Genomic DNA, 21,277 nt, shown 5'->3' on the forward strand with positions numbered 1-21,277 from the left:
ACCGGTCTCTGAGAAGTGAACAAATGTGACAGCACATTAGGGCTATTATTAGTCACGCTTAAAACAGCAGACAAATACCAAGAGCTTCAGTAATATGTTGTACCATATTCACATTATTCATATTAGATTAGCTCATAATGTCATTTATACTTCAAAGAGAATATAAAACACACACCAGCACACATCCTCGGCTTTATTCTTTATCCCGAGAGTGATGATGACCAGACCCCCCTATATCTGCTCTTAACAAACAGGATAACCATTCAAAGCCCATTCACTTTTGAGCACAGTAGTAAAAACAAAACCTCAGTCACTCTAAATCCACCCAAACTCTCATTAACAGAGTACATATTTGTTCAGGAGCTCACTTATAAGAACAGCAGATATTATATGTTTGCATTATATTAAATCACATATAGTCCTGGCTTTACGAAGAGCTGCTTAATTAGCTGTAATGGACACTGCTAAAAAACATGCTAAAGCATGCTACAAAACAGAAGCAACACATGCTAAACACCACCCAGAATAGCGTAGCAACACCTTAGCGACCATCTTAAGCAACACTTGAAACTCTTAATCAATTACATATCAATACATTGATATCAATACACTGTAATATCATGCTAAAAAACAGAACGTCTTAGCAACAATCAAGCAACCAACCATGCTAATCGCCACCAAGAACGCCCTAGCAACACCCTAGCAACCCTCTGAAACACTTAAGCAATCAAACATCAGCAGACCAATCACATACACACACATACAAAATGTCTTAGCAACCACGTTACTACATGCTAAACACCACACAGAACACCGTAGCAACACCCTAGCAACGCTCTGAAACACTTAAGCAATGACAAATCAACACGCCATCAATATATACTGCAATAGCATGCTAAAAAAACGGAATGTCTTAGCAGCTACATAGCAACACCCTAGAAACCACATAGTTACATGCTAAACACCACCCAGAACACCCTAGCAACCCTCTTAAACACATAAACGCATCAATAATTATATACTTTAGTAACATGCTAAAAAACAAAATATTTTAGCAACCACATAGCAACACCCCATCTCATCCAGAAAGGTTTAGGCTGGTTTTAGCAATTTTTTTTAACATGGTTTTGAAATCTAGTTGTCGAGAATGTAGTTTTTAGTGCTGGTTCAAGCTGAAAGTTGAAGTACAGTACATGCTGTCCTGCTAAAGCTAATGAGCTTATTGCTCCTCAGAAAACGTCCTGGCTACAGTAAATATGACATACAGTATGCTATCAGAGTCCTTTCCTCCATCCAGCTACATTAAACTCCGTGTGATAATATCAGAGTTAGTCATGTTTTCCCTGCAGCATTATCACTCCCATCAATGTGAGGCTCTTCTCCTGTGTCTTAATGGAAATCTGGCAGCACAGAGCCCAACAAAACAATACAGATGTACTCTCTGTTTGAGAATGATGTTTGGCAAACAGACTCCATCCGTACACACACACTAGTTCACTCTCCACACGGCACAGGCTGTAATATTCTCAACAATAAATACAGGAGTGGCCTTTTTAACAGCGTTTTGCTCATTTTACAGAAATCATTGATGTTCACTGATACATAATTTGTTGTAGTTTTAATGTAGTAAAAAGTGCAAGAAATATATAGTGGCCTCAAAAAGTATTTTTCATTAACTATCGTTAATGAAATTAAATGGATGAAATAAAATTTACTTAAAAATATTTAACCGACCAAAATAAGAAAACAGTGTAATTGGAAAAACTGGAAGAAAAATAAAATGCGGTTTCTTCAAATGAATCAAAATACATTTGAAGTTTTCGTTTTTAATACAAGTTACACTGAAGATTGAAAAGACAAACTGTAAACTTGTTTATTTAATGTTGCTATTTTATTAATATTAACACAAAATGTAATGTGTAGCTTTAGTTTTAAATTATACATATATATGTGTGTGTTTGTGTATAACAAAAAAAGAATAAAACTTTTTCCAGCTGTAATTTTTTCATTTAATTTACAATTAATCTATCATTTTATATATTCAGAATGGTATCCTGTTGCGGTAACACATTATTTTGACGGTCCCTTCTAAAGAATATTAGTATATTAGTAGACTATCTGCTTAATATCTGCTAACTCTTTATTGTGATTGTTTCCAAACAGACTAGACGTAACTCTGCACGTACAAGTTATTCTGACCTTAACCATACCAGTCTACTAGTACTCTACTAACACTCTACTGAGAATCAGTAGTCAACAGAATGTGGTGAAGGGACCATCAAAATAAAGCAAAACCCCTGTTGCTGATGCAATTGCTAGACTTTAAGTGGATTTATCCTGTTGCTATGGTGCTCTAAATGGCTTTTATCCTGCTATGTTACTAGGGTGCCTTGTGGTTCCTTACTGACCCAAGTAAAAACATCTGTAAATGAAAGTAAGCATATGTTTTTTGAACCATTAGGCTCTGACGTGCATGTCCTGTGATTAGAAAAGATGGAGACGTCCAACGTCACGCTTTCTCCAAACAAGACTGACTCTTCCCCAGACGGTCCGTTCACACTAGTCGAGCTCGTGCTCATCGTTCTCTGCCTGAGCACTTTAAGCTTGCTCACCATTATCGGCAACGTGCTGGTCATGCTCTCCATCAAGGTCAACAGGAACCTCCAGACGGTCAACAACTACTTCCTGTTCAGTCTAGCGTGCGCTGACCTGTTCATCGGCGTTTTCTCCATGAACCTGTACACTGTGTACATCGTGACCGGCCGCTGGCCTTTAGGAGCTTTGGTTTGTGACCTTTGGCTTGCTCTGGACTACGTGGTGAGCAACGCCTCCATCATGAACCTCCTGATCATCAGCTTTGACCGATATTTTTGCGTTACCAAACCCCTCAGCTACCCGGTCAAGAGGACACACAAGATGGCAGGCATGATGATCGCCGGCGCCTGGATCCTGTCGTTCGTTCTCTGGGCTCCGGCCATCTTGTTCTGGCAGTTCATCACGGGCAGCCGGACGGTTCCTGAGGGAGAGTGCTACATCCAGTTCTTCTCCAATGCCGTGGTGACCTTCGGCACAGCCATCGCTGCTTTCTACCTGCCGGTCGTCACCATGACCATACTGTACTGGCAGATCTCTAAAGCCAGCCGCAGCCGTGTCCGGAGCAGAGACAACCCGAGAGTATCTAGAGTCAGTCGGGTTGGAAGCCAGGCTGGAGCCACAGCTGGGAACAATACAGAGAGGAAGTCCATCCAAGCAGGAGAGGAAATGGTCCTACGCAAGCAGAGTGCTTCAGACGCCACTACAGGTAAGTTAGTCCAAATATTTGCATCGTTACAAAACTGTATTACTTTATTCTTCAATGGGAAGTATTTTGAAGAATGTTCACACTTTCTATAAAGTTTAATTTATATGCAAATGGCTGTCCAACTCCAAAAAAGGCTTGAGTGTAGCATAAAATTTTTCTAACTTTTTCTGTCAGTGTTGTTGTCGTTAACTAACGTTAGCTGTAATATGTAAACATTTTTTAAACATTTGTGCTGATTGAAATGAATCTGAAATAAAATAAAATATAATTATCAGATGAACAACCGAAACAACATTTTTACGCAAAAAACTTTTTAATCTTTTTGGCTATGAAAAAAAAAAAAAAAAAAGTACTAAAAATTCCTAAAACTGAAATTAAAATAGTTTAAAGCTAAGCAGTAATATAAAAATGTAAAAAAGCAGAAGATATTAAAACCTAAATTAAAATGAACACTAATTCAAATGAGATAAAATAATATTTAATGAAATGTTTGAAAAAGACAATAAGATGACCCTCCCTTCTTTTTCCCTTTTTTTATTATTTGTTTATCAGTTTGTTTAATGAATTATCTATCTATCTATCTATCTATCTATCTATCTATCTATCTGTGTGTGTGTTTTATTGTTAAATCTTATTGTTAAAATATCAAAATCACTAAATGTGTTCCAAATCATAGATAAAATATTGCAAAATAATTGTAAATTATAATGGATTCATTATAATAGAAAATAAATAAAAAATGAGATTGAATAACTACTTTTATGACACTTTTATGGTCATTTTGGGAGCTCGACAGCTGACAATATACAGTCCATCACAAGTTATTATGTGCTCTCAAACATAGTAAAATCTCATAATCATCAAAGATCCCACTGAAAATGTACTGCACCTTCCCGCAGGAGAAGAGCGTGAGAGCGAGAATGACTCTATATCTGGAAGTGTGCTCGCTTCCTCCAATCAGAGGGACGAGGAGGCCGTATCCATAAGCACTAACAGCGACATCAGAAGCCGTCAGAACCAATCAGCTGCCCTGGTCAAGGGAACTTGTGTCAAATTAACTTGCTTCAGAACAACATCCCAAAAGGACGCGCAAAACACCTATAAACCTAACAACGGATGTCGGGACATGACCAACGGCAAGGAAAGGCTGAGTCTGGTGTCACAGAAGGTTCTAGTGCCACGTCACCAGAAGAGGAAGAGCTCATCGTCGCGGGAGAAGAAAGTCACGAGGACCATTATGGCCATTCTGGTGGCGTTTGCAGCCACATGGACGCCCTACAATGTCATGGTGCTCATCAACACGTTTTGCTCGGCTTGTATTCCAAACACCATGTGGACCTTCGGCTACTGGCTCTGCTACATCAACAGCACGGTAAACCCAGCCTGCTATGCCCTGTGCAATGTCACCTTCAAGAACACCTTCAAACAGCTGCTGACATGCAAATACAGGAATATTCATGCCACCAGAAAACATTAAGACCGTGGGGTAAAGCTCAGCTTCACTGATGATATCCAGAGGCCGGTGGTTTGGATCTGTTCCTGGGTTTGAAAATACCAGGCTTGTCCAAACTCTTGAAACATTTATATGATATTTCAGCAGCCTAAATGATGAGGAAGACCACTGAAAAGTAGCTGCGTTTTAATTCTTTGCATTATTACAATACAAATATTGGTCATTTTCATCAGTGCCCGTCCAAGCTTCTTGACAAAATATTATATTTAGTGCTGTCAAATGGTTTTGTTTGCATAATATTTGTGTGTTCTGTGTATATTGCTTATGTGTATGTGTGTGTGTGTGTGTGTGTATATATATATATATATATATATATATATATATATATATATATATATATACATACATACAAAGTATATTATAGGAAAATATTTACATGTATAAATGTAAATTATATTTATATAGTTACACACACACACACATATATATATATATGTGTGTGTATATATGTAATAACCTGTTTTTCTGTTAAATATATTATGTAAACAAAACATTTTCTTCTGGATGTGATTAATCATGATTAATCATTTGACAGCACTAATTTTACAAATTATATGTATAAAACACACTATTGTTCCACAGTTCCACAGAAATATTAAGAAACACAATTGTTATCAGCATTAATAAAATAAAGAAATATTCATTGATCAGCAAATCTGCAAATCAGACAAATCAACATTCTGGAGGATCGTGTGACACTGAAGACTGGATGATACTGACAATTCAGCTTTACATCACAAAAATAAATTTAACTTTAAAATTTGGTCAAATAAAAAAAGGTTGCTTTAAATTGTAAAATTATTTCACAATAATACTGATTTTATTGTAGATTTTAAACCAAGCGACCTCCATTAAAGTCAATGTATATAGGAAGAAAATCACATGTATTCTCGACTTCAATAAAACGTTTCTATAGTATATAAGTAATTATATATAATTGTGTGTATATATAACCACTGATTCTTGAGAAATGGGACAAAAATCATTAATCATTGAAAAGAATGATTAAACTAAAGCATCTTATGTGTATTAAACACATTGTTTATTAATCCCCATAACAATTATGTCTCAAGAATCAGCGATATACGTGTATATATAATAATATTTTGCATGTACACAAAGTATGTATAGCACTATGATTCTTGAGCAATGGGACAAAAACTTGAAAAGATAAAGTATGTTATGTATATTAAGCTGACCCAACCTCCCAACTTTTCTTTTTTTTTACCTCGGACTGTGTAATATAATTTAATCTTTAACAGCATTTAAAATGTTTATAACATTCTCATAACAGCAGACAGATTACACTTTGGCATGACCAACAATTTCTCAACAGATATAAAATTTCAATGACGAAAACCTGAATTTTAGTCGTTTTCACTAAAACATTGAATCAATCTCCTGAATATGATGTCAAAGCTTTGCATAACACTATATACTATATATATATATATATATATATATATATATATATATATATATATATATATATATATATATATATATATATATCATAAACAGAAGAATGTGTCTTACCGCATGATGCTATACATGCCATCCATCTCCATCTAATCTGTTTTGTTTTAGTCTTCTGATGGTTTTCATCTTTCTTTTTGTGAAAGTGCAAACTGTATAGTGTGGAGTAGTAACATAAGATGTAGTTAATTAATTATTTTTTGGGCAAAATACGGATGAAAAGGCGCTCAGGAGAAAAACTGACACTGAAATGAGAAATGACACTGCGAAGCACTGGCCAAATCAGAGAGATGTACAAAATCCTGTGCGAAATTGGTCTTTTAATAAAACAAGCTCTTTTAAAGGCTAATATTTTATAGGTTAAATATTGTAGCATATGAATGATTGAACCATTCCCTGTGGACACAATAGATGTAGTCATAGGTTTAATATAATAAAATTAAATTGAAGGGGATAATTGTGTTAATATATATATATATATAAAGTGGTGCAATATTTTATTTTTTCTAATTGGGATTAATTTATGCTTGCATTGTATAGCATAATCTAATTTTCCTTTTTAACTTCCAATTAAATGTACATAAAACACTTTTGATCATATATATATATATATATATGTGTGTGTTGTTTAGCTTTTTAAGTAGTGTTTACGTGCAGTGGGATAAAATAAAAACAGTAAAATTATGGAAAGAAACGTTAACTCATTCAGACAGAATGAGTGTTGCATTGAACTGAAGAACACTAGTATGTGTGTGTATATATATATATATATATATATATATATATATATATATATATATATATATATATATATATATATATATATATATATATAAAAAACAAGAATATAACAACTTGGTTAAAAACAATTTTAGCTTTAATCATTTATCATAGGAAAATAAACAGACATCTTGTAGGTCTTTAACAAGCAAACTGGCCTTTTTTTTCTAAACAAAGTTTAAATTGCATATGTTCCATTTTACCGAGGAGGAATCACAGAAACCCAACGAAAGCAAGTTTTCCATCCTCGTCCACTCACATGGTAAAGTTTTTTTTCCTCTTCAATTTACAGTATAATGCTGGTATTTCAGGATAAATACTTAAAGGCAGTGACAAACAGCATTTGTCAGTGGAACTGAGAATAAAAAGACATTTTACCTCAATATGAAGCTCTAAAACAAAGTACAGAAAAACACAAAGGCATTCAAGGGAACCGTCAGACTATAGCATTAGCAAGGCTGTTCAGTGTTTTATTGCTGATTCAATTTGAACTACATCAAGCCTCTTTTCCTAACAGGCTTAGTAACAAAGCACGCGACGTCTTCGTCGAATGATACGCGTCTCTAAAGAAAGCCGAGACGTCGCTGAGGTAGTTACGAGGTGTAGCAGGGCAGGACCTCAGACGCGTCTCCTAAATCCTTGTCCTCGGTCATTTGCCAAAGTCCCAAGTTCAACACCTTAAGGCAGGGCAGCTGCGTGATTCTCTCCAGTCCCCTTTTGGTGATTTTGGTGCAGCCGTACAGGTCTATCCCGGTGAGCTGCGTCAGGTGGTCCGCTATGAGCTCGAGGCCCTTGTCCGTGATGCGCACGCACTGGCCGATGTTCAGCGTCTTGAGCTCGTGCATCTGCCGGACCATCCGGTTGATCCCGTCGTCGCTGATGTGGCACGAGCAAAGCGACAGGGACTTGAGCTGGTACAGGCCCTGCGCGATGTACGCCAGGCTCTGGTCGCCCACTTTGTCGCAAAACGACACGTCCAGCCCGTACAGCCTCAGCGCGCCCATGGAGAGATGCATGATGCCCGTGTCGCTAATGTTGTCGCACGAGCGCAAGTTCAGGGTCCACAGGTGGGTCATGTGCGACAGGTGAATCATGCCGGCGTCGGAGATGCCGCCGCAGAAGCTCAGGTTTAGCACTTTCAGCTTGTTCAGGCCCTTGGAGATGTGCTTGAGCGACAAATCGGTCAGTTTCTGACAGTCCTGCAAAGTGAGGTGCTCCAGGCTCAAGCAGCCCTCCGCGGCGCTGCGCGTCATGCCGGCCAGGTGCCCGATGCCCACGTCCGAGACGTGCCTGCAGCTTCGCAAATTCAGGCTTTTGAGATTACGGAGGCCCCAGGCGATGAGCAGCAAGCCCGTGCTGGTGATGTTGCTGCACCCGCCGAGATCCAGCAGTTCGAGGTTCTTGAGGTACTGCGCGATCCTGCCCAAACTGGAATCGGTGATCTGCTTACACAGGCTCAGGTTGAGTATCCTCAGGGACGGGATGTCCTGCACGAACGCGTGTCCCAGGCCGGTATCCGTTAGGTTGTAGCATCCGCTCAAGTTAAGGCTCTCGATGTTGGGCATGCCCTGGATAACGTAGCTGAGGCTGCGCCTCAGGCTGAGGATCTGGACCGTCTTGATGCCTCTGGTTTGGAGGCTGGGGAACAGCGACGGGTTTGCTCTCCTCAGGTGGAGTTTGGCTTCCACTCCCCTCCACACGGACTTGTGATACGAGGCGTCTCTCCACGCCGTGCACACCTGCGCGACTCTGCCTTTGCCTTTGACGTCCAGGTAGTTGAAGATCATCGCTAGGATCTCGGGGAAGAGGCTCGAGACGTGGATCTCCATTTCTAAGAGCGGCTCGTTAGCTTAGCAAAGTTGCTAGTCGGGGCTGGTCTTCCGCCGGCGAGGACCGCATGTACAAAAAAAAAAAAAAAGAAATGCCGTGAGAAGTGGAAGTGAACGGACAGCGAAAACAAAAAAGCCAACGCGCTTTGTTGCATTTAAAACTTGGTCTGGGATTCACTCGCTCGGGGTGACCAGCTTGCGTCGCTGCGTTTGCACCGCCAGGTCTTCGTAGCGACTGTTTCCAGATCGTGGCGCATGTTTAGTAAGCAGAAATGTAGATCCATGAAAAAACGCGCTGGAAAGACTTTGAAAAACTGAACGTAACCGGTCGGAGAAAACAAACGATTTCGCGTGAATACAAATCAGCCATTCGACGAAAACTATGGAGTCCGGTTTCCGGTAGCCTTTGTCTTCGTCTATTCAAAACGGGGAGGGTGACTGCTTAGCGGGCCTGTTTTAATGTATTGAAAAAGCCGCATATTTACGCATTTTAGGTCTAAAATGCATATCGGAAGCATTGTTTTTCCTTTTAAAAACATATTTTGTACTGCATTTTCTCAAGTGAACTCAAATTGTGTGTTTTAAAAACAACAAGAACCCCCCCCTATTAGCGATGGGAAGTGCGACTCATTTGCGCGAATCGGCTCTTTTGAACCGATTCAAAGAAACGCGAATCTTTACGTCGTGACGCAAACCGCTGTGCGCGGTGCTTCTAAAATCTTTCGTGTCTTAAAAATATATACGCATTTACATTAACACGCATTAATTGACGCTAGGCACGTTTAAGAAATATACTCGCGTATGTATAAAGTCTAACATACGTAACTATAATTCTAAGATGACATTGTTTGTAAACCTCATGACATTAGGAGAGTAAAGCAACTTACTTTTAGACATCCGCGTGTCATCGCAAACGCTCACTTATCGGTTATACCGGGAATTAGGCGCATCTAAAAGCTGGTCTGTTCACTGAACCGTTGATTGGAGAGTCGCTCTGTTCGTATTCGTGAACGAACCGTGCAGATCAACCGACTTATTGAAAAGATTCGGCTCAAAAGAATGATTCAGTCATGAACCGACATTTATATCCGGCTCGACGTCACTGGCCTTAAACAAATAAGCCCCACAGTTATCCGTGAACGAGAAATCAAACGTGAGGGCTTACACGCTTCCTTCATATGCAAATATGTTTATCTTCACCAGAGTTACGAACGAAAACGACAACGAAGTCTATCAAAGCATAAGATAATAAATGAGCGCGGCCGACATAAAACCCAGCTCATCTGATCACACATAACCTCTGAAACGCCAATAAAGTGAAGCATAAAAGTATTTTACTACAAATTCAGTCTTGTTGAGGTTATCCACAGCAGCACACATGAAAGCCGATAACAAATTCAGTATGAAAGTAAGCACAGACTTCAGAAATGACAGTGCAAGGTAGTAAAGTACCACTGTAAACTTTTTACATTTCTAAAAATGTTGCTCGTGTAAAAATCTACGCAAGTATGCTCGATCTCAAATCTATAAAACTACAGAGAAATTCGTTATCTTATAACCTAAATCAAAAGCGTACATACATAGAAAACAGAAAGAAATAAAATAAAATCACAAAAAAACTCTTAGTACCTTAGGTTTTTATACAATTGGGCTTTTGTGCATCATTTCAATTCCATAATCTGAAATATGCATTTATCCAGTTATTCCTATGCTAATTAAATCAACCTAAAATTCTAAAAGAAATCAGATAGTTGTCTTTTTAAATCAACACCTATCTTCTTATAAAATTGCCGTTTGAAGTCCAGTTTTCATTTTATACACCACCTTTCTGTACTTATACTATTTAGTTAACTAACTAAAAGGGAGTTTTTGTTAACACATTCGATTCGAAAACCCTGTTAACTTCCAGGCAGCTCATTATCGTCGCATAAAAAGAAAAGAAAAAAAAAGCAACAAGCTTGAGAAACAAACATGTCTCGTGTTCGAGACAATGTTCTGCACTGCATTACCATTATCACAGATTAAGAGACTAATTTCTTTTATACCACGAAGAGTGCAGGTCAGCTTGACAATGATTAAAAAGCACTAAACGTAGTTCATTTAAAGCCCTATGACAATAAATAGTGCATGTGATCAAGAGTGACACTAATGGAAGAGGTTTCTACATTTAGGCATACTGTCATCTCATAACACATTACGATACGTGAAGCTCGTTTAAGGTGCAGTCACAATTTTGCGAATAAAAAGGCCAGCTGTCTGTGTTGTTGACTGGGTGTTGATGCATCAAGCACACCTCACACAGAAGAAACTTATGAACCAATCAGCTCTTTGCTGGTCAACGTAGCAAATCTGGTTGCGAAATCTTTCGGCTTATTCCTATTGAAATAACTGGATTTCGCCCCCTGCGAAAATTCGAGAAACAACAATAATGTAGTGTTACTACAGTCTTATTTCTGCTATGGAATAAATAACGTTTTGACTTATTTCCTCAAACTTGCAAATTCATATCTTACAATTTCTGATAAATTCAGAGTTTTGAGTTTACATCTCGCAAATGACTTTTTCCCCTTTTTGTAAATGTTGCATGGGTTTTTTTTTCCTTAGTGGTCAAATGTTTTCTGACTTTTTTCCCCGGCCAAAAAAAAAAAAAAAAAAAGCGTAATTGTGCCTTTTTTTCCTTGCAATTTTCTCGCAATCTAGCAGTTCTAAGAAAGTCTTAATTGTGAGATATAAACTCTATGAACCTTTTACATTTTTTTTTTTTATTCCATTGCGGAAACAGGTCTCCATAAGTGATGTACAATAAAATGTGTATCAATTAAAATGAAGACATTCCACATCTACAGTCTATGAAAAACTAGAAAAATAAGAAAAAATGTATCCACAGGTTTAGAACATTATGAAAACAATCACTTTAAATTGAGTCATCTCCCATTTTTCTCCGCAAAGCAGCCATGGCTTTTGCGCGTAACGTGAATGAAATTCCAGTTTTAAAAATCACGACGTACTTAGCTACTTCACAAGTTCACAGAAAATAGTGGTGAACTGAAATGGGTTCTTCGCAGCACTCGATTCCGTCAGCTAGTTTTCCTGCTCGTTCCGAACGAATCGGAGCGGCAGTGGGAGAAGTCGATGAAGATCCCGTCAGGGTCCGATTCCAGCGAGTCCAGCCCCTGCATCACGATCGTCTCGGGACTGGAGGAGCAGCTCGGGGGCGACGGCAGGGCCTTGTCCGCCTCGGATGAGGCCACCGGGGCGTCCGCTGCGTGCAGGCACCCCGAGGAGGTGTGGATGAAGACGGGTGGAGAGATCAGAGCAGGCTGCCCCGTGGCCCCTCGCATCACACCGGACAGGGAGAGCTCGTGATCCAGCGAGAGTCGGGGGGTGGAGCTGGTCTCTATCCCCACAGACAGCGCCGAATAGCCCTGGGGCTCTATGCAGGAAGTGACGTCACACGCAGAGTGACGCCGGATGCCGACGCTGCCCACCGAGCTCACTTCAGAGTCGTACTCGGCCACGGGGGTCAGCATGGGGATGTTGTAGCTCTTGGAGCGCACCACTGGATTACTGGAGGGCAGGTCTGCAGACTTGGACCAGCAATACTGCAAGCGCCTCTCTGGAAAGATTTTTAACCAATTAATAACAATATACTGCTTTTTCATTGTAGCGGTACTGACATACTTTATGGGTATCAGCGGCTGATAACGGTACATTTTATGGGTGGAAAACATCCCTGCAAGATTTTTAAAAGGACAGTTCTTCCATTTATTAAATGCAAGTTCCATTATTATTATTATCATTTTTTTTACACATTCGATATTAATACATTTGTTGTGCTTATTTATTCTGCTGACAATCTTAGCAATAAATAAATTGTGAATTTTTCTCTCCACCCTCGTGAAATATGCTTTTCATTAAGTGTATAAAATTATCTTTAAGGCGAAAAGAGATTTGCAAAGAATCAGAATCTAATACAAATCTTAGAGATAAAGGTTTATACAGCTAACATTAATAACCTGTAGAAAAAAATACACAAAATACATTTTTCAAATATTATTTTAAATGCAGCCAGTTATTTAACTTTGGAAAACAACATGCTGATTTATATTATAATGTAGTGTTTTATATTCATATTGAAAAGTAGTGGTGGACAGTTTAATAATGTTTCATTTCTTTGCATTATTAAAATACAAATGTTGGTCATTTTCACTGCGAGCTTTTTTTGCTGAAAATTATATTCAAATATAAAGTTATATTCACAAAGTACTGTTTAGAGGTTTTAAGTACAGTAAGAATATTTAATTATTTTAACTATCATGACTGTAAATACATTTAATGTTAAATAAGATTTGAATATTTAGAACTTTCTATTCATCAGAGAATCTTGAAAAAATGTATCATGGGTTCCACAAAAATATAAAACCACAACTTTTTTTCAACATTGATAAAAATAACAATGAATGTTTCTTGAGAATCAAAGCAGCATACTAAACCAGCTTCGAAGGATCATGTGACACTGAAGACTGGAGTAATGATGCTTTGAAAATTCAGCTTTGCCATCACAAAAGAAATGTAATTTTAAACTATTACTATATATTAATTACAAAAATTGTAATACTATTTCACACTATTACTGTTTTTACTGTATTTTTTAAAATAAATGCAGCCTTGGTGACTTTTAACCCCAAAATTTTGATCCATATAATATTTTTTCTGTTCTGTTGTCTTGATCTATTGTTATTTGTTAGTTTTAATAATTTATTTTTTAATATAGATATAAATATTTTTATTTTGTGTGAAGTGTGCCTCCAGTTCTCTCCTCCTCTCACCGATAACACAGGAGCACTGCGAGGCGCCACACTCGTGTGAACACAGTCCCTGCGTGCCCAGGTACGGAGACACCACCTTCTGAAGGAGAGACTCCAGCTTCAGGTATTCCTCGCTCACACCTTTGGACTCATGAACCCCCTGCAAGACGCGAAGATGACAAATTCAGGAGTTTCACTCCGACTCCCTTTTGAAATATTAATTACAGTCATTGTAGTCGAGACGCAGAAGGCCTGTGATTAATGTCTCGCTCAATATGACACAAGCGCTGAAATCATTGCAGATGAAGTCACCGCGTTATAATCTCTGGGTGCAGCTTGCGACAGCACGGCTGTATCTTTGTGTACCTGCAACACTAAAAGCATCTGGACGATGGAGGGAGGGACGCGGGCTCGAGGTCTAGACAGAGCCTCCTCCAGCTTCATGTTAAGGGTGATGGTGTTTCTGAAGTGCAGCAGGGCCAGCTGACGCACCGAAGGCTCCTTCCCCTGAGATGAACACACAGCACCGCTTTAGCTGAAGGCCGATCGCTTATTATCTCACACAGGATGACTAAGACCGTACCTGGACCGGGTGGAAGATGGCTTGAAGCATGGTGAGAACGTCACAAAAGAAAAAGTCCCACGTCTCGGCCAGAGAGTCCAGTAACTTCTGACCTATTTTCAGGGAGAAGCAAAACCGTTTGTGTACAAGTATTGTACAAGTACAAAAATTGCATTTTAGGAATGGGTTTTGTTTTGTAAAATGGGAGGGTATACCTTCAGTAAAACCTTATTTTGTCCCGTAAGATGACCATGCCTTTAGTTAAAAGCTGATTCTGATGATGAGGAGAAGGAGGAAAGAAATGTGTCTTAAATGTTACACGTTTTAACAAACTCATATCTGCGGGGAATAAAATTCAATCTCTTACCTGGAGGTATTCTGTAAAGAATGAGCCCAACTCAGTTTTCAGTAGCTGCCTGATAAAACGAAATATTATCATATTTTAAATACATTAAAATGTGTTTCGGAAGAGAAATCCTTAGGTCTACGTAAAGGAGGAATTTGACTAAAATGACAACATGCTCAAATTACATTTCACCTCAAAATGTAATGCAATAGGTAGTTATATACTATTTATTAAATCATTTAAAAAATATATACACAGTATACACTATCGTTTTAGTTTAAAGTCAGAAATATTGTTATGTTTGTGAGAAGTCTACTAAGCTCACCAAGACTGCATTTATTTGATGAAACAAATAAATAAATGAACAGTAAATACAACAAACTGTATAATATTATTACAATTTATATTAAATTGTTATGCAATTTATTTTTATGATGCAATGCAGAATTTTCAGCATTATCCCTGTAACATTATCCTTCAGAAATCATTCTAATATGTCGTTTTGCTGCTTAAGAAAAGGTATTTATTTATTTATTTTATACTTTTTTCTGTTAAAAACATCTTATTGACCACAAATTACGAAATGCTATACAAACTATTAAATATATATTTGGATAAAAGCACCTCTTATTGTACATTTTTGCATTTTACTCTGCATTATATTCTTAAGAATTAAGCCCATTTAGCCCAAATTCTTATGAAATAAATGCTAAAAATATACATTATACTTAATTTATAAATTAGTTATATTTTTGTTACTATATTAAATTCATGCAGATTATTATTTACTGTGTCCAGAAGGATTTCCATTAGTGCATTATAAGATTTATAGAAAAACGCTGAAAATAACGAGATGCAAGCAAACTTAACAGTAAAATAACGCAAATGCATTACATAAATGACAATGAGGGGAAATATAATCTTAGGGGTAAAAAAGCATCACAAAACTAAATATAATCTTGTTGTAATAAATTAATTTTCTTGTTGTAATAAATTATTACTTATTTTTTACTTTTGATTTTGGGGTGAAATATGATGTTGGTATGTTTTTCTTAGCCGGGATGTTATTGCTTCACTTTTTTTTTTTTTCTGCTAATAGTTGCATAATAGCGGACTGAGGCTCTGCGTCCTCTCACAACTGTTCAGTGCTGATAATGTGAAGCCTCCACAGCTGCCAACGTTTACATTCTAAACACTGCTAACAGTCACCATTATAGTGAAATAAATAATTCACGATCCTACCCTCAATTTCTTAAAAAAAAAAAATCATCAAAAAACATGCTGTTATTCCTCACCTCACGCCTTCATTGAGTGTGTAGAGTTCGTTGTCTGCTAGGCCTTTCTTTTGGAATACAGCAATAACTGCGTTGTGAATGCTACAAAAAAATACAACATTTAAAAAACAATAATAATAAATTAATTGCACAGACGTGAAGTTGCATCTCAGTTTATGACACTTGTTAATGAGCTAAAACCCGCACTAACCTGTTCCAAGTGGCATTTGGGCCTGATCCTCTTTCCTCTAGTGAAGCCTTTTCATTTTTCCCCAGCTGACTCAGATTTGGAGAACTTACCAACTTCAACCGGTACAGAGTCCTCATGGTTCAAACAGAGGGATAAAACACGCTTCAGTTAGTCCAGAACAGCAACAACAAGTGAGAGAAGGGGAGGAGCTGGAAAGATGCAGCTAGAGACGAGAAGGGGAGGGGACTATGGTTTTACTGTTGAGAAACCAATTTCCTTCCTAACATTACATTCCCATCCTTTCCATAGTTTCTCGCTCTCTGTTAAACACACACACACACACACACACACCCACAAAGATAAACCAATCTCGTTTAATAGTTATGCAACACAAAAACACCCTCTCTTTCACACTCCCAGTAGAAGGGAGGGACAACCTGCTTCTCCTGTGTGATGTGGGCTGCTTTTAAAATGTGTTTACTCTTCGAAGCACTCCAACCTATGACTTTTGCCTGGAATATGATAAAAAAAAAAAAAATAAATAACGACATAAAATTAAAGGCTATATTACAAAGAGAGAAAAAAAAAAAAATAATAATACAAAAATTATATATATATATATATATATATATATATACATACATACATACATACATACATATATATATATATATATATATATACACACACACACATATACACACACATATATATATATATATATATATATATATATATATATATATATATATACATACATATATATATATATATATATATATATATATATATATATATATATATATATATACACATACATATATATATATATATATAATTATTAAACAAAAAACAATATAATTACATTATACATTATATTATATTTAAAACCTAGTGTTATATGTAATATTTTATATAATATTGTACAAAAGTAAATAATAAAATACAACACACACATTTATTTAAAAAAACTATTTTTTTATATATTTTCATTAATATATAGAAACAATATCTTTTATGAATAAATATGTATTAGTTATTTTTTTCTATAAAAGTAGCAAAAATATGATTTTTCATGTATTTATATGCTGCACTGGTTACCGTACTGTACTATTGATTTTAGTCTGGAAAATGTTGATCCATTTCCCACTGGTCCTGTCTGCACTCATTGAATTTACATAAATATTGATTAACCCATTTTGATACTTGGAACTAAGTAATCTCTTGCGGCATCATACGGAGACTAAATAAATATACACAAAGCCAGGCCCTCAGCAGGTGGTAAATTGAGGAATGTCACGCATTGTGAGAAGATTTCAGAATATGGCTTATTTAGGGTATACAGGAACACAAAAAACATCCCAAACAAATAACAGGATACGAGTACGTATAGCAGGATGCGAGCGCGTTCAGCGTTCTGTTCACAGCTTCGGTTTTACCTCCTGAATGGATGACTGCTCCCATCCATGTGAAGGTGGTGTGGAAGAGCGAACAGGGCAGAGAAGCTGAACGTGGATGATCTGGGGGCAGGTCGGTCAGCGTGGGCTCCGCTCAAGTTCTCCAGCATTGTTATCGAAAGGCTGCCAGATCCTCCTTTCATTCAGAACATCTCTGGTCCTTCTAAAAACCCAAGTGGACAAAAAAAAAAAAAAAAAAAACATATGAGTACTCACGAATGCATCTTTATGGAACTAGATCACCAATGATAGATTAATTGCTCACCTTCGTGTTGTTCCACACCCATAAGACCTTATATAAGATATTGGTGATAAAATCCCTGCATAGACATAAACAGTACTTCCACGTTCAAGGACCAGAAAAGTAGTAAAAATATTGTTAAAATAGTGACATCAGCGGTTCACCATAATTTTACGAAGCTACGGGAATAGTTTTCAAAACCATCTCTTATCTCTATCTGTACTGGTTTGAATAAGTAAGAAAGATTATTTTAACAATGTCCTAACTACATTTCCGGGCTGTGAACGTGTCAGAATGCGTTTGCTTTCTACGGACGGACAAGAAGCTCTCAGATTTCATCAAAACATTACTTGGTGTTCTGAAAATGAAGGTTTTAAGGGTTTAAAACGACGCGGGGGCGACGGTAGCCATTGAATGTTGGTATTCTTCCACACAATGGAAGTGAACGGCTACCGTCATTTCTCTAAATGTCATCCTTGAAAATACAGCAAGAAATTAATACAGGCTTGGAACTCGAGGGCGAGCAAATGATGACCAAAGTGTCGTTTTCAGATGAAGTGTCCCTTTGAATGTTATTTTTCGTAACAGATAACTGGCAACCAGAATGGAAAAAAAATCTAACTGCATCTCATACAGGGGTGCGATTCGCAAAAGCAACGTTGGTTATGAATAGAGTTGAACGGAAATCACCGCTGCAGTTAGCTAACGATGCTTAGGGGAGAGACGCCCCTGGTTTCTGACAATTTTAAGCGAACTATCCCTTTAAGTTTCACAACTCCCCGATGCACGCGCTCGGGGCCACGCGACCTACAGCAAAACTCTCCCTTTAAACCACTGCTCTGCCCAATTTTCACTCGTTTCTGCAGCCGTTAAAGCAAAGCCCGACGCGCTTGTTTACGTTATCCGTTCCCCATGTGTTCCTCGGCGACACGGTTCACCCCGCGCCACCTAGCGGGCGATCCGGGAAGCGTCGTAAAAGAAATAGGCTACTACAACAAAAGACTCGTCTTGCATCAGTCTGTCATCATTTGCTCACGCGGCCGTGAGAGCTTTTCACAGCCGCTTGAAAAAAACAACAACAACTAAATTAAACACACGCACACAAACGCATCTCAATGGCCTCGACCTTAATATACGACTTTGCTTGATGTTGCACTTTCCCCGAAGCGTCGCGTCGGTTTCCCTTTCCCTTTGTTCGCCGAGCGTGCCAGGACACGATGCGTTTTACGGGAGCGGGAGGAGTCCATTTCCCTCTACAAAGTGCAGACAGGTAAAACGGCGACGTCTGGGCAAACCCGAGCAGGCTATCCGAGAGGAAGGGCATCACTTCCCGTTCTTGGACAAACAAGACCTCGCTCGGCTGCTCCGTTAAACTCGACACGAATCGAACAGCCCCCGCCGGCCGCGTTTCAATGCATCATTTTGTACTGGTTACACGTTCCGTCACTCGCTGTAAGTTATGCACGGCGGGATCGACGCACCGGGTACTCGGTGTACCTTACGGTGGTCGTGGCACGGTTGTTATTTACAAACAGCGCAACAATGCACCATTCATCCCGGGCAGGGGGAAACGCGTTTTAACGTAAAACTCCCGGTCCTTAACAGTCCACACAAACAGCAGCGCGCCCTAACAGTGTTTCCACTCACCGTCATGCGCTCCGCGTGCAAAGTGGGGCTATTTAAGTAACTTCAGGGACGAAGGAAAACGATGGATAACGATGGCTTGCACTTCAGAAGAAACTAATCCATAAATGCGGATGTGGGCTGCGCGGGGTTAACGGATCGTTCCTGTGGCATCCCCAAAACTCGCCCCTCCTATTTGCTTCACGAGTCGCAGACTGTCTGACCAGACGGCGGTCCAGACTGTGGCGCGCTCACGCCCCGGCCCGTGCGCGCGCGCGCGCCATTGTGCGAAGGGTCAGAGATGTGCGCCAGACAATAACGAGACGCACGCCCGATGCGCTAATATTTGGCAAGGGAGACCGCGTCTCCGTGTCGCTTTACGGGCTCAGCAGGAAGCCACACGCAGGCTAATGAAATCCATATTCAATCCAATAACAGGGCTGCGATCTTTATTTGGATCCCTAATTTAGATTTAGATAATCCCTGCTGAGTTGGCCGTGACAAGGATGTAATTCAGCACACCAGCGGTTTATCTCGAAGAGGCGGAGCAGAATTCAAATAAATTAGATTTAAATGCAATGTAGCTTTTTAGTCATGCAGTTAATTCGGACAATTCGTCACAGAAGTTGTATTTTAAAAATATGAATGCACAACAACGATTAAAAAAAAAAGTCGCACCCCTATTGGCGCAAGGACAGTAATATATAGTCACGTTTAAATGAAATGTATGTTGGAGTGTAACGGGGTGGGGGCTTGTTTTTGTTTCCGTGCATCCTTGGTTGGTTGTATGTGGAGAAGAGGGCGTTGCTTTTCAAAATGGTGATGTGAGATTAATATAAGCATGAAGGGCGGGGTTTAAAACGGTGAAATTACTGGAGAAATCCTCTACATGTAACCGAAGAAGCCCATAGAAAACAGTTAGGACATTTTGTTTAAAGATTACTAGACGTTCTTTTTAAATAAAACGTGCACGGGCGAATTGTTCATAAATTCTATAACGTTCATTTATAAAACATACGTGTTGATCTATTTAGGTGATGTATTCGTTTAGACAGTAAACGCTAGGTTGGATTTCAAACAGACGTCGCTTTAAAATAATCTTGCCGTTTATGGATTAAATTCAGTAAATGTAATAATAAAACTCAAAAACAAACGAATAAATAAACGCATGGATATTCATTTAATTGATTTATTCAGTCACTTCTTTATTTATTCATTAATGCATTCATTTATTTCCTCCACATTCATTTTCCGGGTTATGATTGTCAGGTCGGACATGCATAAAACAAAATAAATATATATTAAACAAAATATAAATATAAATATATATATATATATATATATATATATATATATATATATATATATATATATATATATATATATATATATATATATATATACATATATATATATATATATATATATACATATACATACATATATATATATATATATATATATATATATATATATATATACATATACATACACACATATATATGTACATTATATATATATATATATATATATATATATATATATATATATATATATATATATATATGTATGTATGTATACACACACACACACACACACACACACACACACACACATATATATATATGCATTTATTTATATATTTATTTAATTAAACGTTTATTTACGTATTTATTTAATTAAACGTGTATTTAAGGGTTTATTTACTTATTTCAAGATTTATTAGTATTTTGGCCCTCCATGTTGATTTTTCAACGTTTATATTTTTTCATTTCGTGATGGGGAACGCAAAGAACACAATAAACGGACATTTAAGAACAAAGAAGGGAGATTCTTAACTCTACACACTGGATAAGCTCAGCCTTTTTTTGACGTAG

General features: G+C 37.9%; 3 protein-coding genes across 3 annotated transcripts in view; 1 reads left to right on the forward strand and 2 right to left on the reverse strand.

Annotated features, from left to right (window-relative positions):
• chrm2b (cholinergic receptor, muscarinic 2b) overlaps positions 1-5,035 on the forward strand; it is a 5,810-nt gene extending 775 nt beyond the window's left edge. The window contains exons 2-3 of the mRNA XM_043227512.1: positions 2,462-3,301; positions 4,201-5,035. Of these exons, the coding sequence (XP_043083447.1) occupies positions 2,494-3,301; positions 4,201-4,778 (1,386 nt within the window). The 5' untranslated portion in view covers positions 2,462-2,493 and the 3' untranslated portion in view covers positions 4,779-5,035. The remainder of the gene's footprint in view (positions 1-2,461; positions 3,302-4,200) is intronic.
• A 2,114-nt stretch (positions 5,036-7,149) lies between these two features.
• Positions 7,150-9,817, reverse strand: fbxl14a (F-box and leucine-rich repeat protein 14a). Its single transcript, XM_043227513.1, has one exon. It carries the CDS (start codon positions 8,897-8,899, stop codon positions 7,664-7,666), a length of 1,236 nt encoding a protein of 411 aa, XP_043083448.1. The 5' UTR covers positions 8,900-9,817; the 3' UTR covers positions 7,150-7,663.
• A 394-nt stretch (positions 9,818-10,211) lies between these two features.
• Positions 10,212-19,384, reverse strand: prr5a (proline rich 5a (renal)). The gene is made up of 10 exons (XM_043227515.1): positions 17,802-19,384; positions 17,519-17,699; positions 16,101-16,211; positions 15,911-15,991; positions 14,637-14,685; positions 14,490-14,543; positions 14,291-14,386; positions 14,074-14,214; positions 13,729-13,867; positions 10,212-12,515 (listed from the first exon to the last, which is right to left on the reverse strand). The coding sequence occupies exons 2-10, from the start codon at positions 17,677-17,679 to the stop codon at positions 11,977-11,979; spliced, it is 1,371 nt and encodes a 456-aa protein (XP_043083450.1). The 5' UTR covers positions 17,680-17,699; positions 17,802-19,384; the 3' UTR covers positions 10,212-11,976.
• Positions 19,385-21,277: the final 1,893 nt, after the last annotated feature.

This window comes from Puntigrus tetrazona, chromosome 25 (assembly GCF_018831695.1).
Source record: "Puntigrus tetrazona isolate hp1 chromosome 25, ASM1883169v1, whole genome shotgun sequence".
Classification (NCBI taxonomy): domain Eukaryota; kingdom Metazoa; phylum Chordata; class Actinopteri; order Cypriniformes; family Cyprinidae; genus Puntigrus; species Puntigrus tetrazona.

Excerpts from the sequence above, each read along its gene's own strand:
- prr5a (XM_043227515.1), bottom strand. The coding sequence starts at position 17,679 with ATGAAAGGAGGATCTGGCAGCCTTTCGATAACAATGCTGGAGAACTTG. Across the intron at positions 16,212-17,518 it reads AGCAGTCATCCATTCAGGAG|GACTCTGTACCGGTTGAAGT; the intron begins GTAAAACCGAAG and ends TTGAACCATGAG. Across the intron at positions 14,544-14,636 it reads TCTTTACAGAATACCTCCAG|AATCAGCTTTTAACTAAAGG; the intron begins GTAAGAGATTGA and ends CCTCATCATCAG.
- fbxl14a (XM_043227513.1), bottom strand. The coding sequence starts at position 8,899 with ATGGAGATCCACGTCTCGAGCCTCTTCCCCGAGATCCTAGCGATGATC.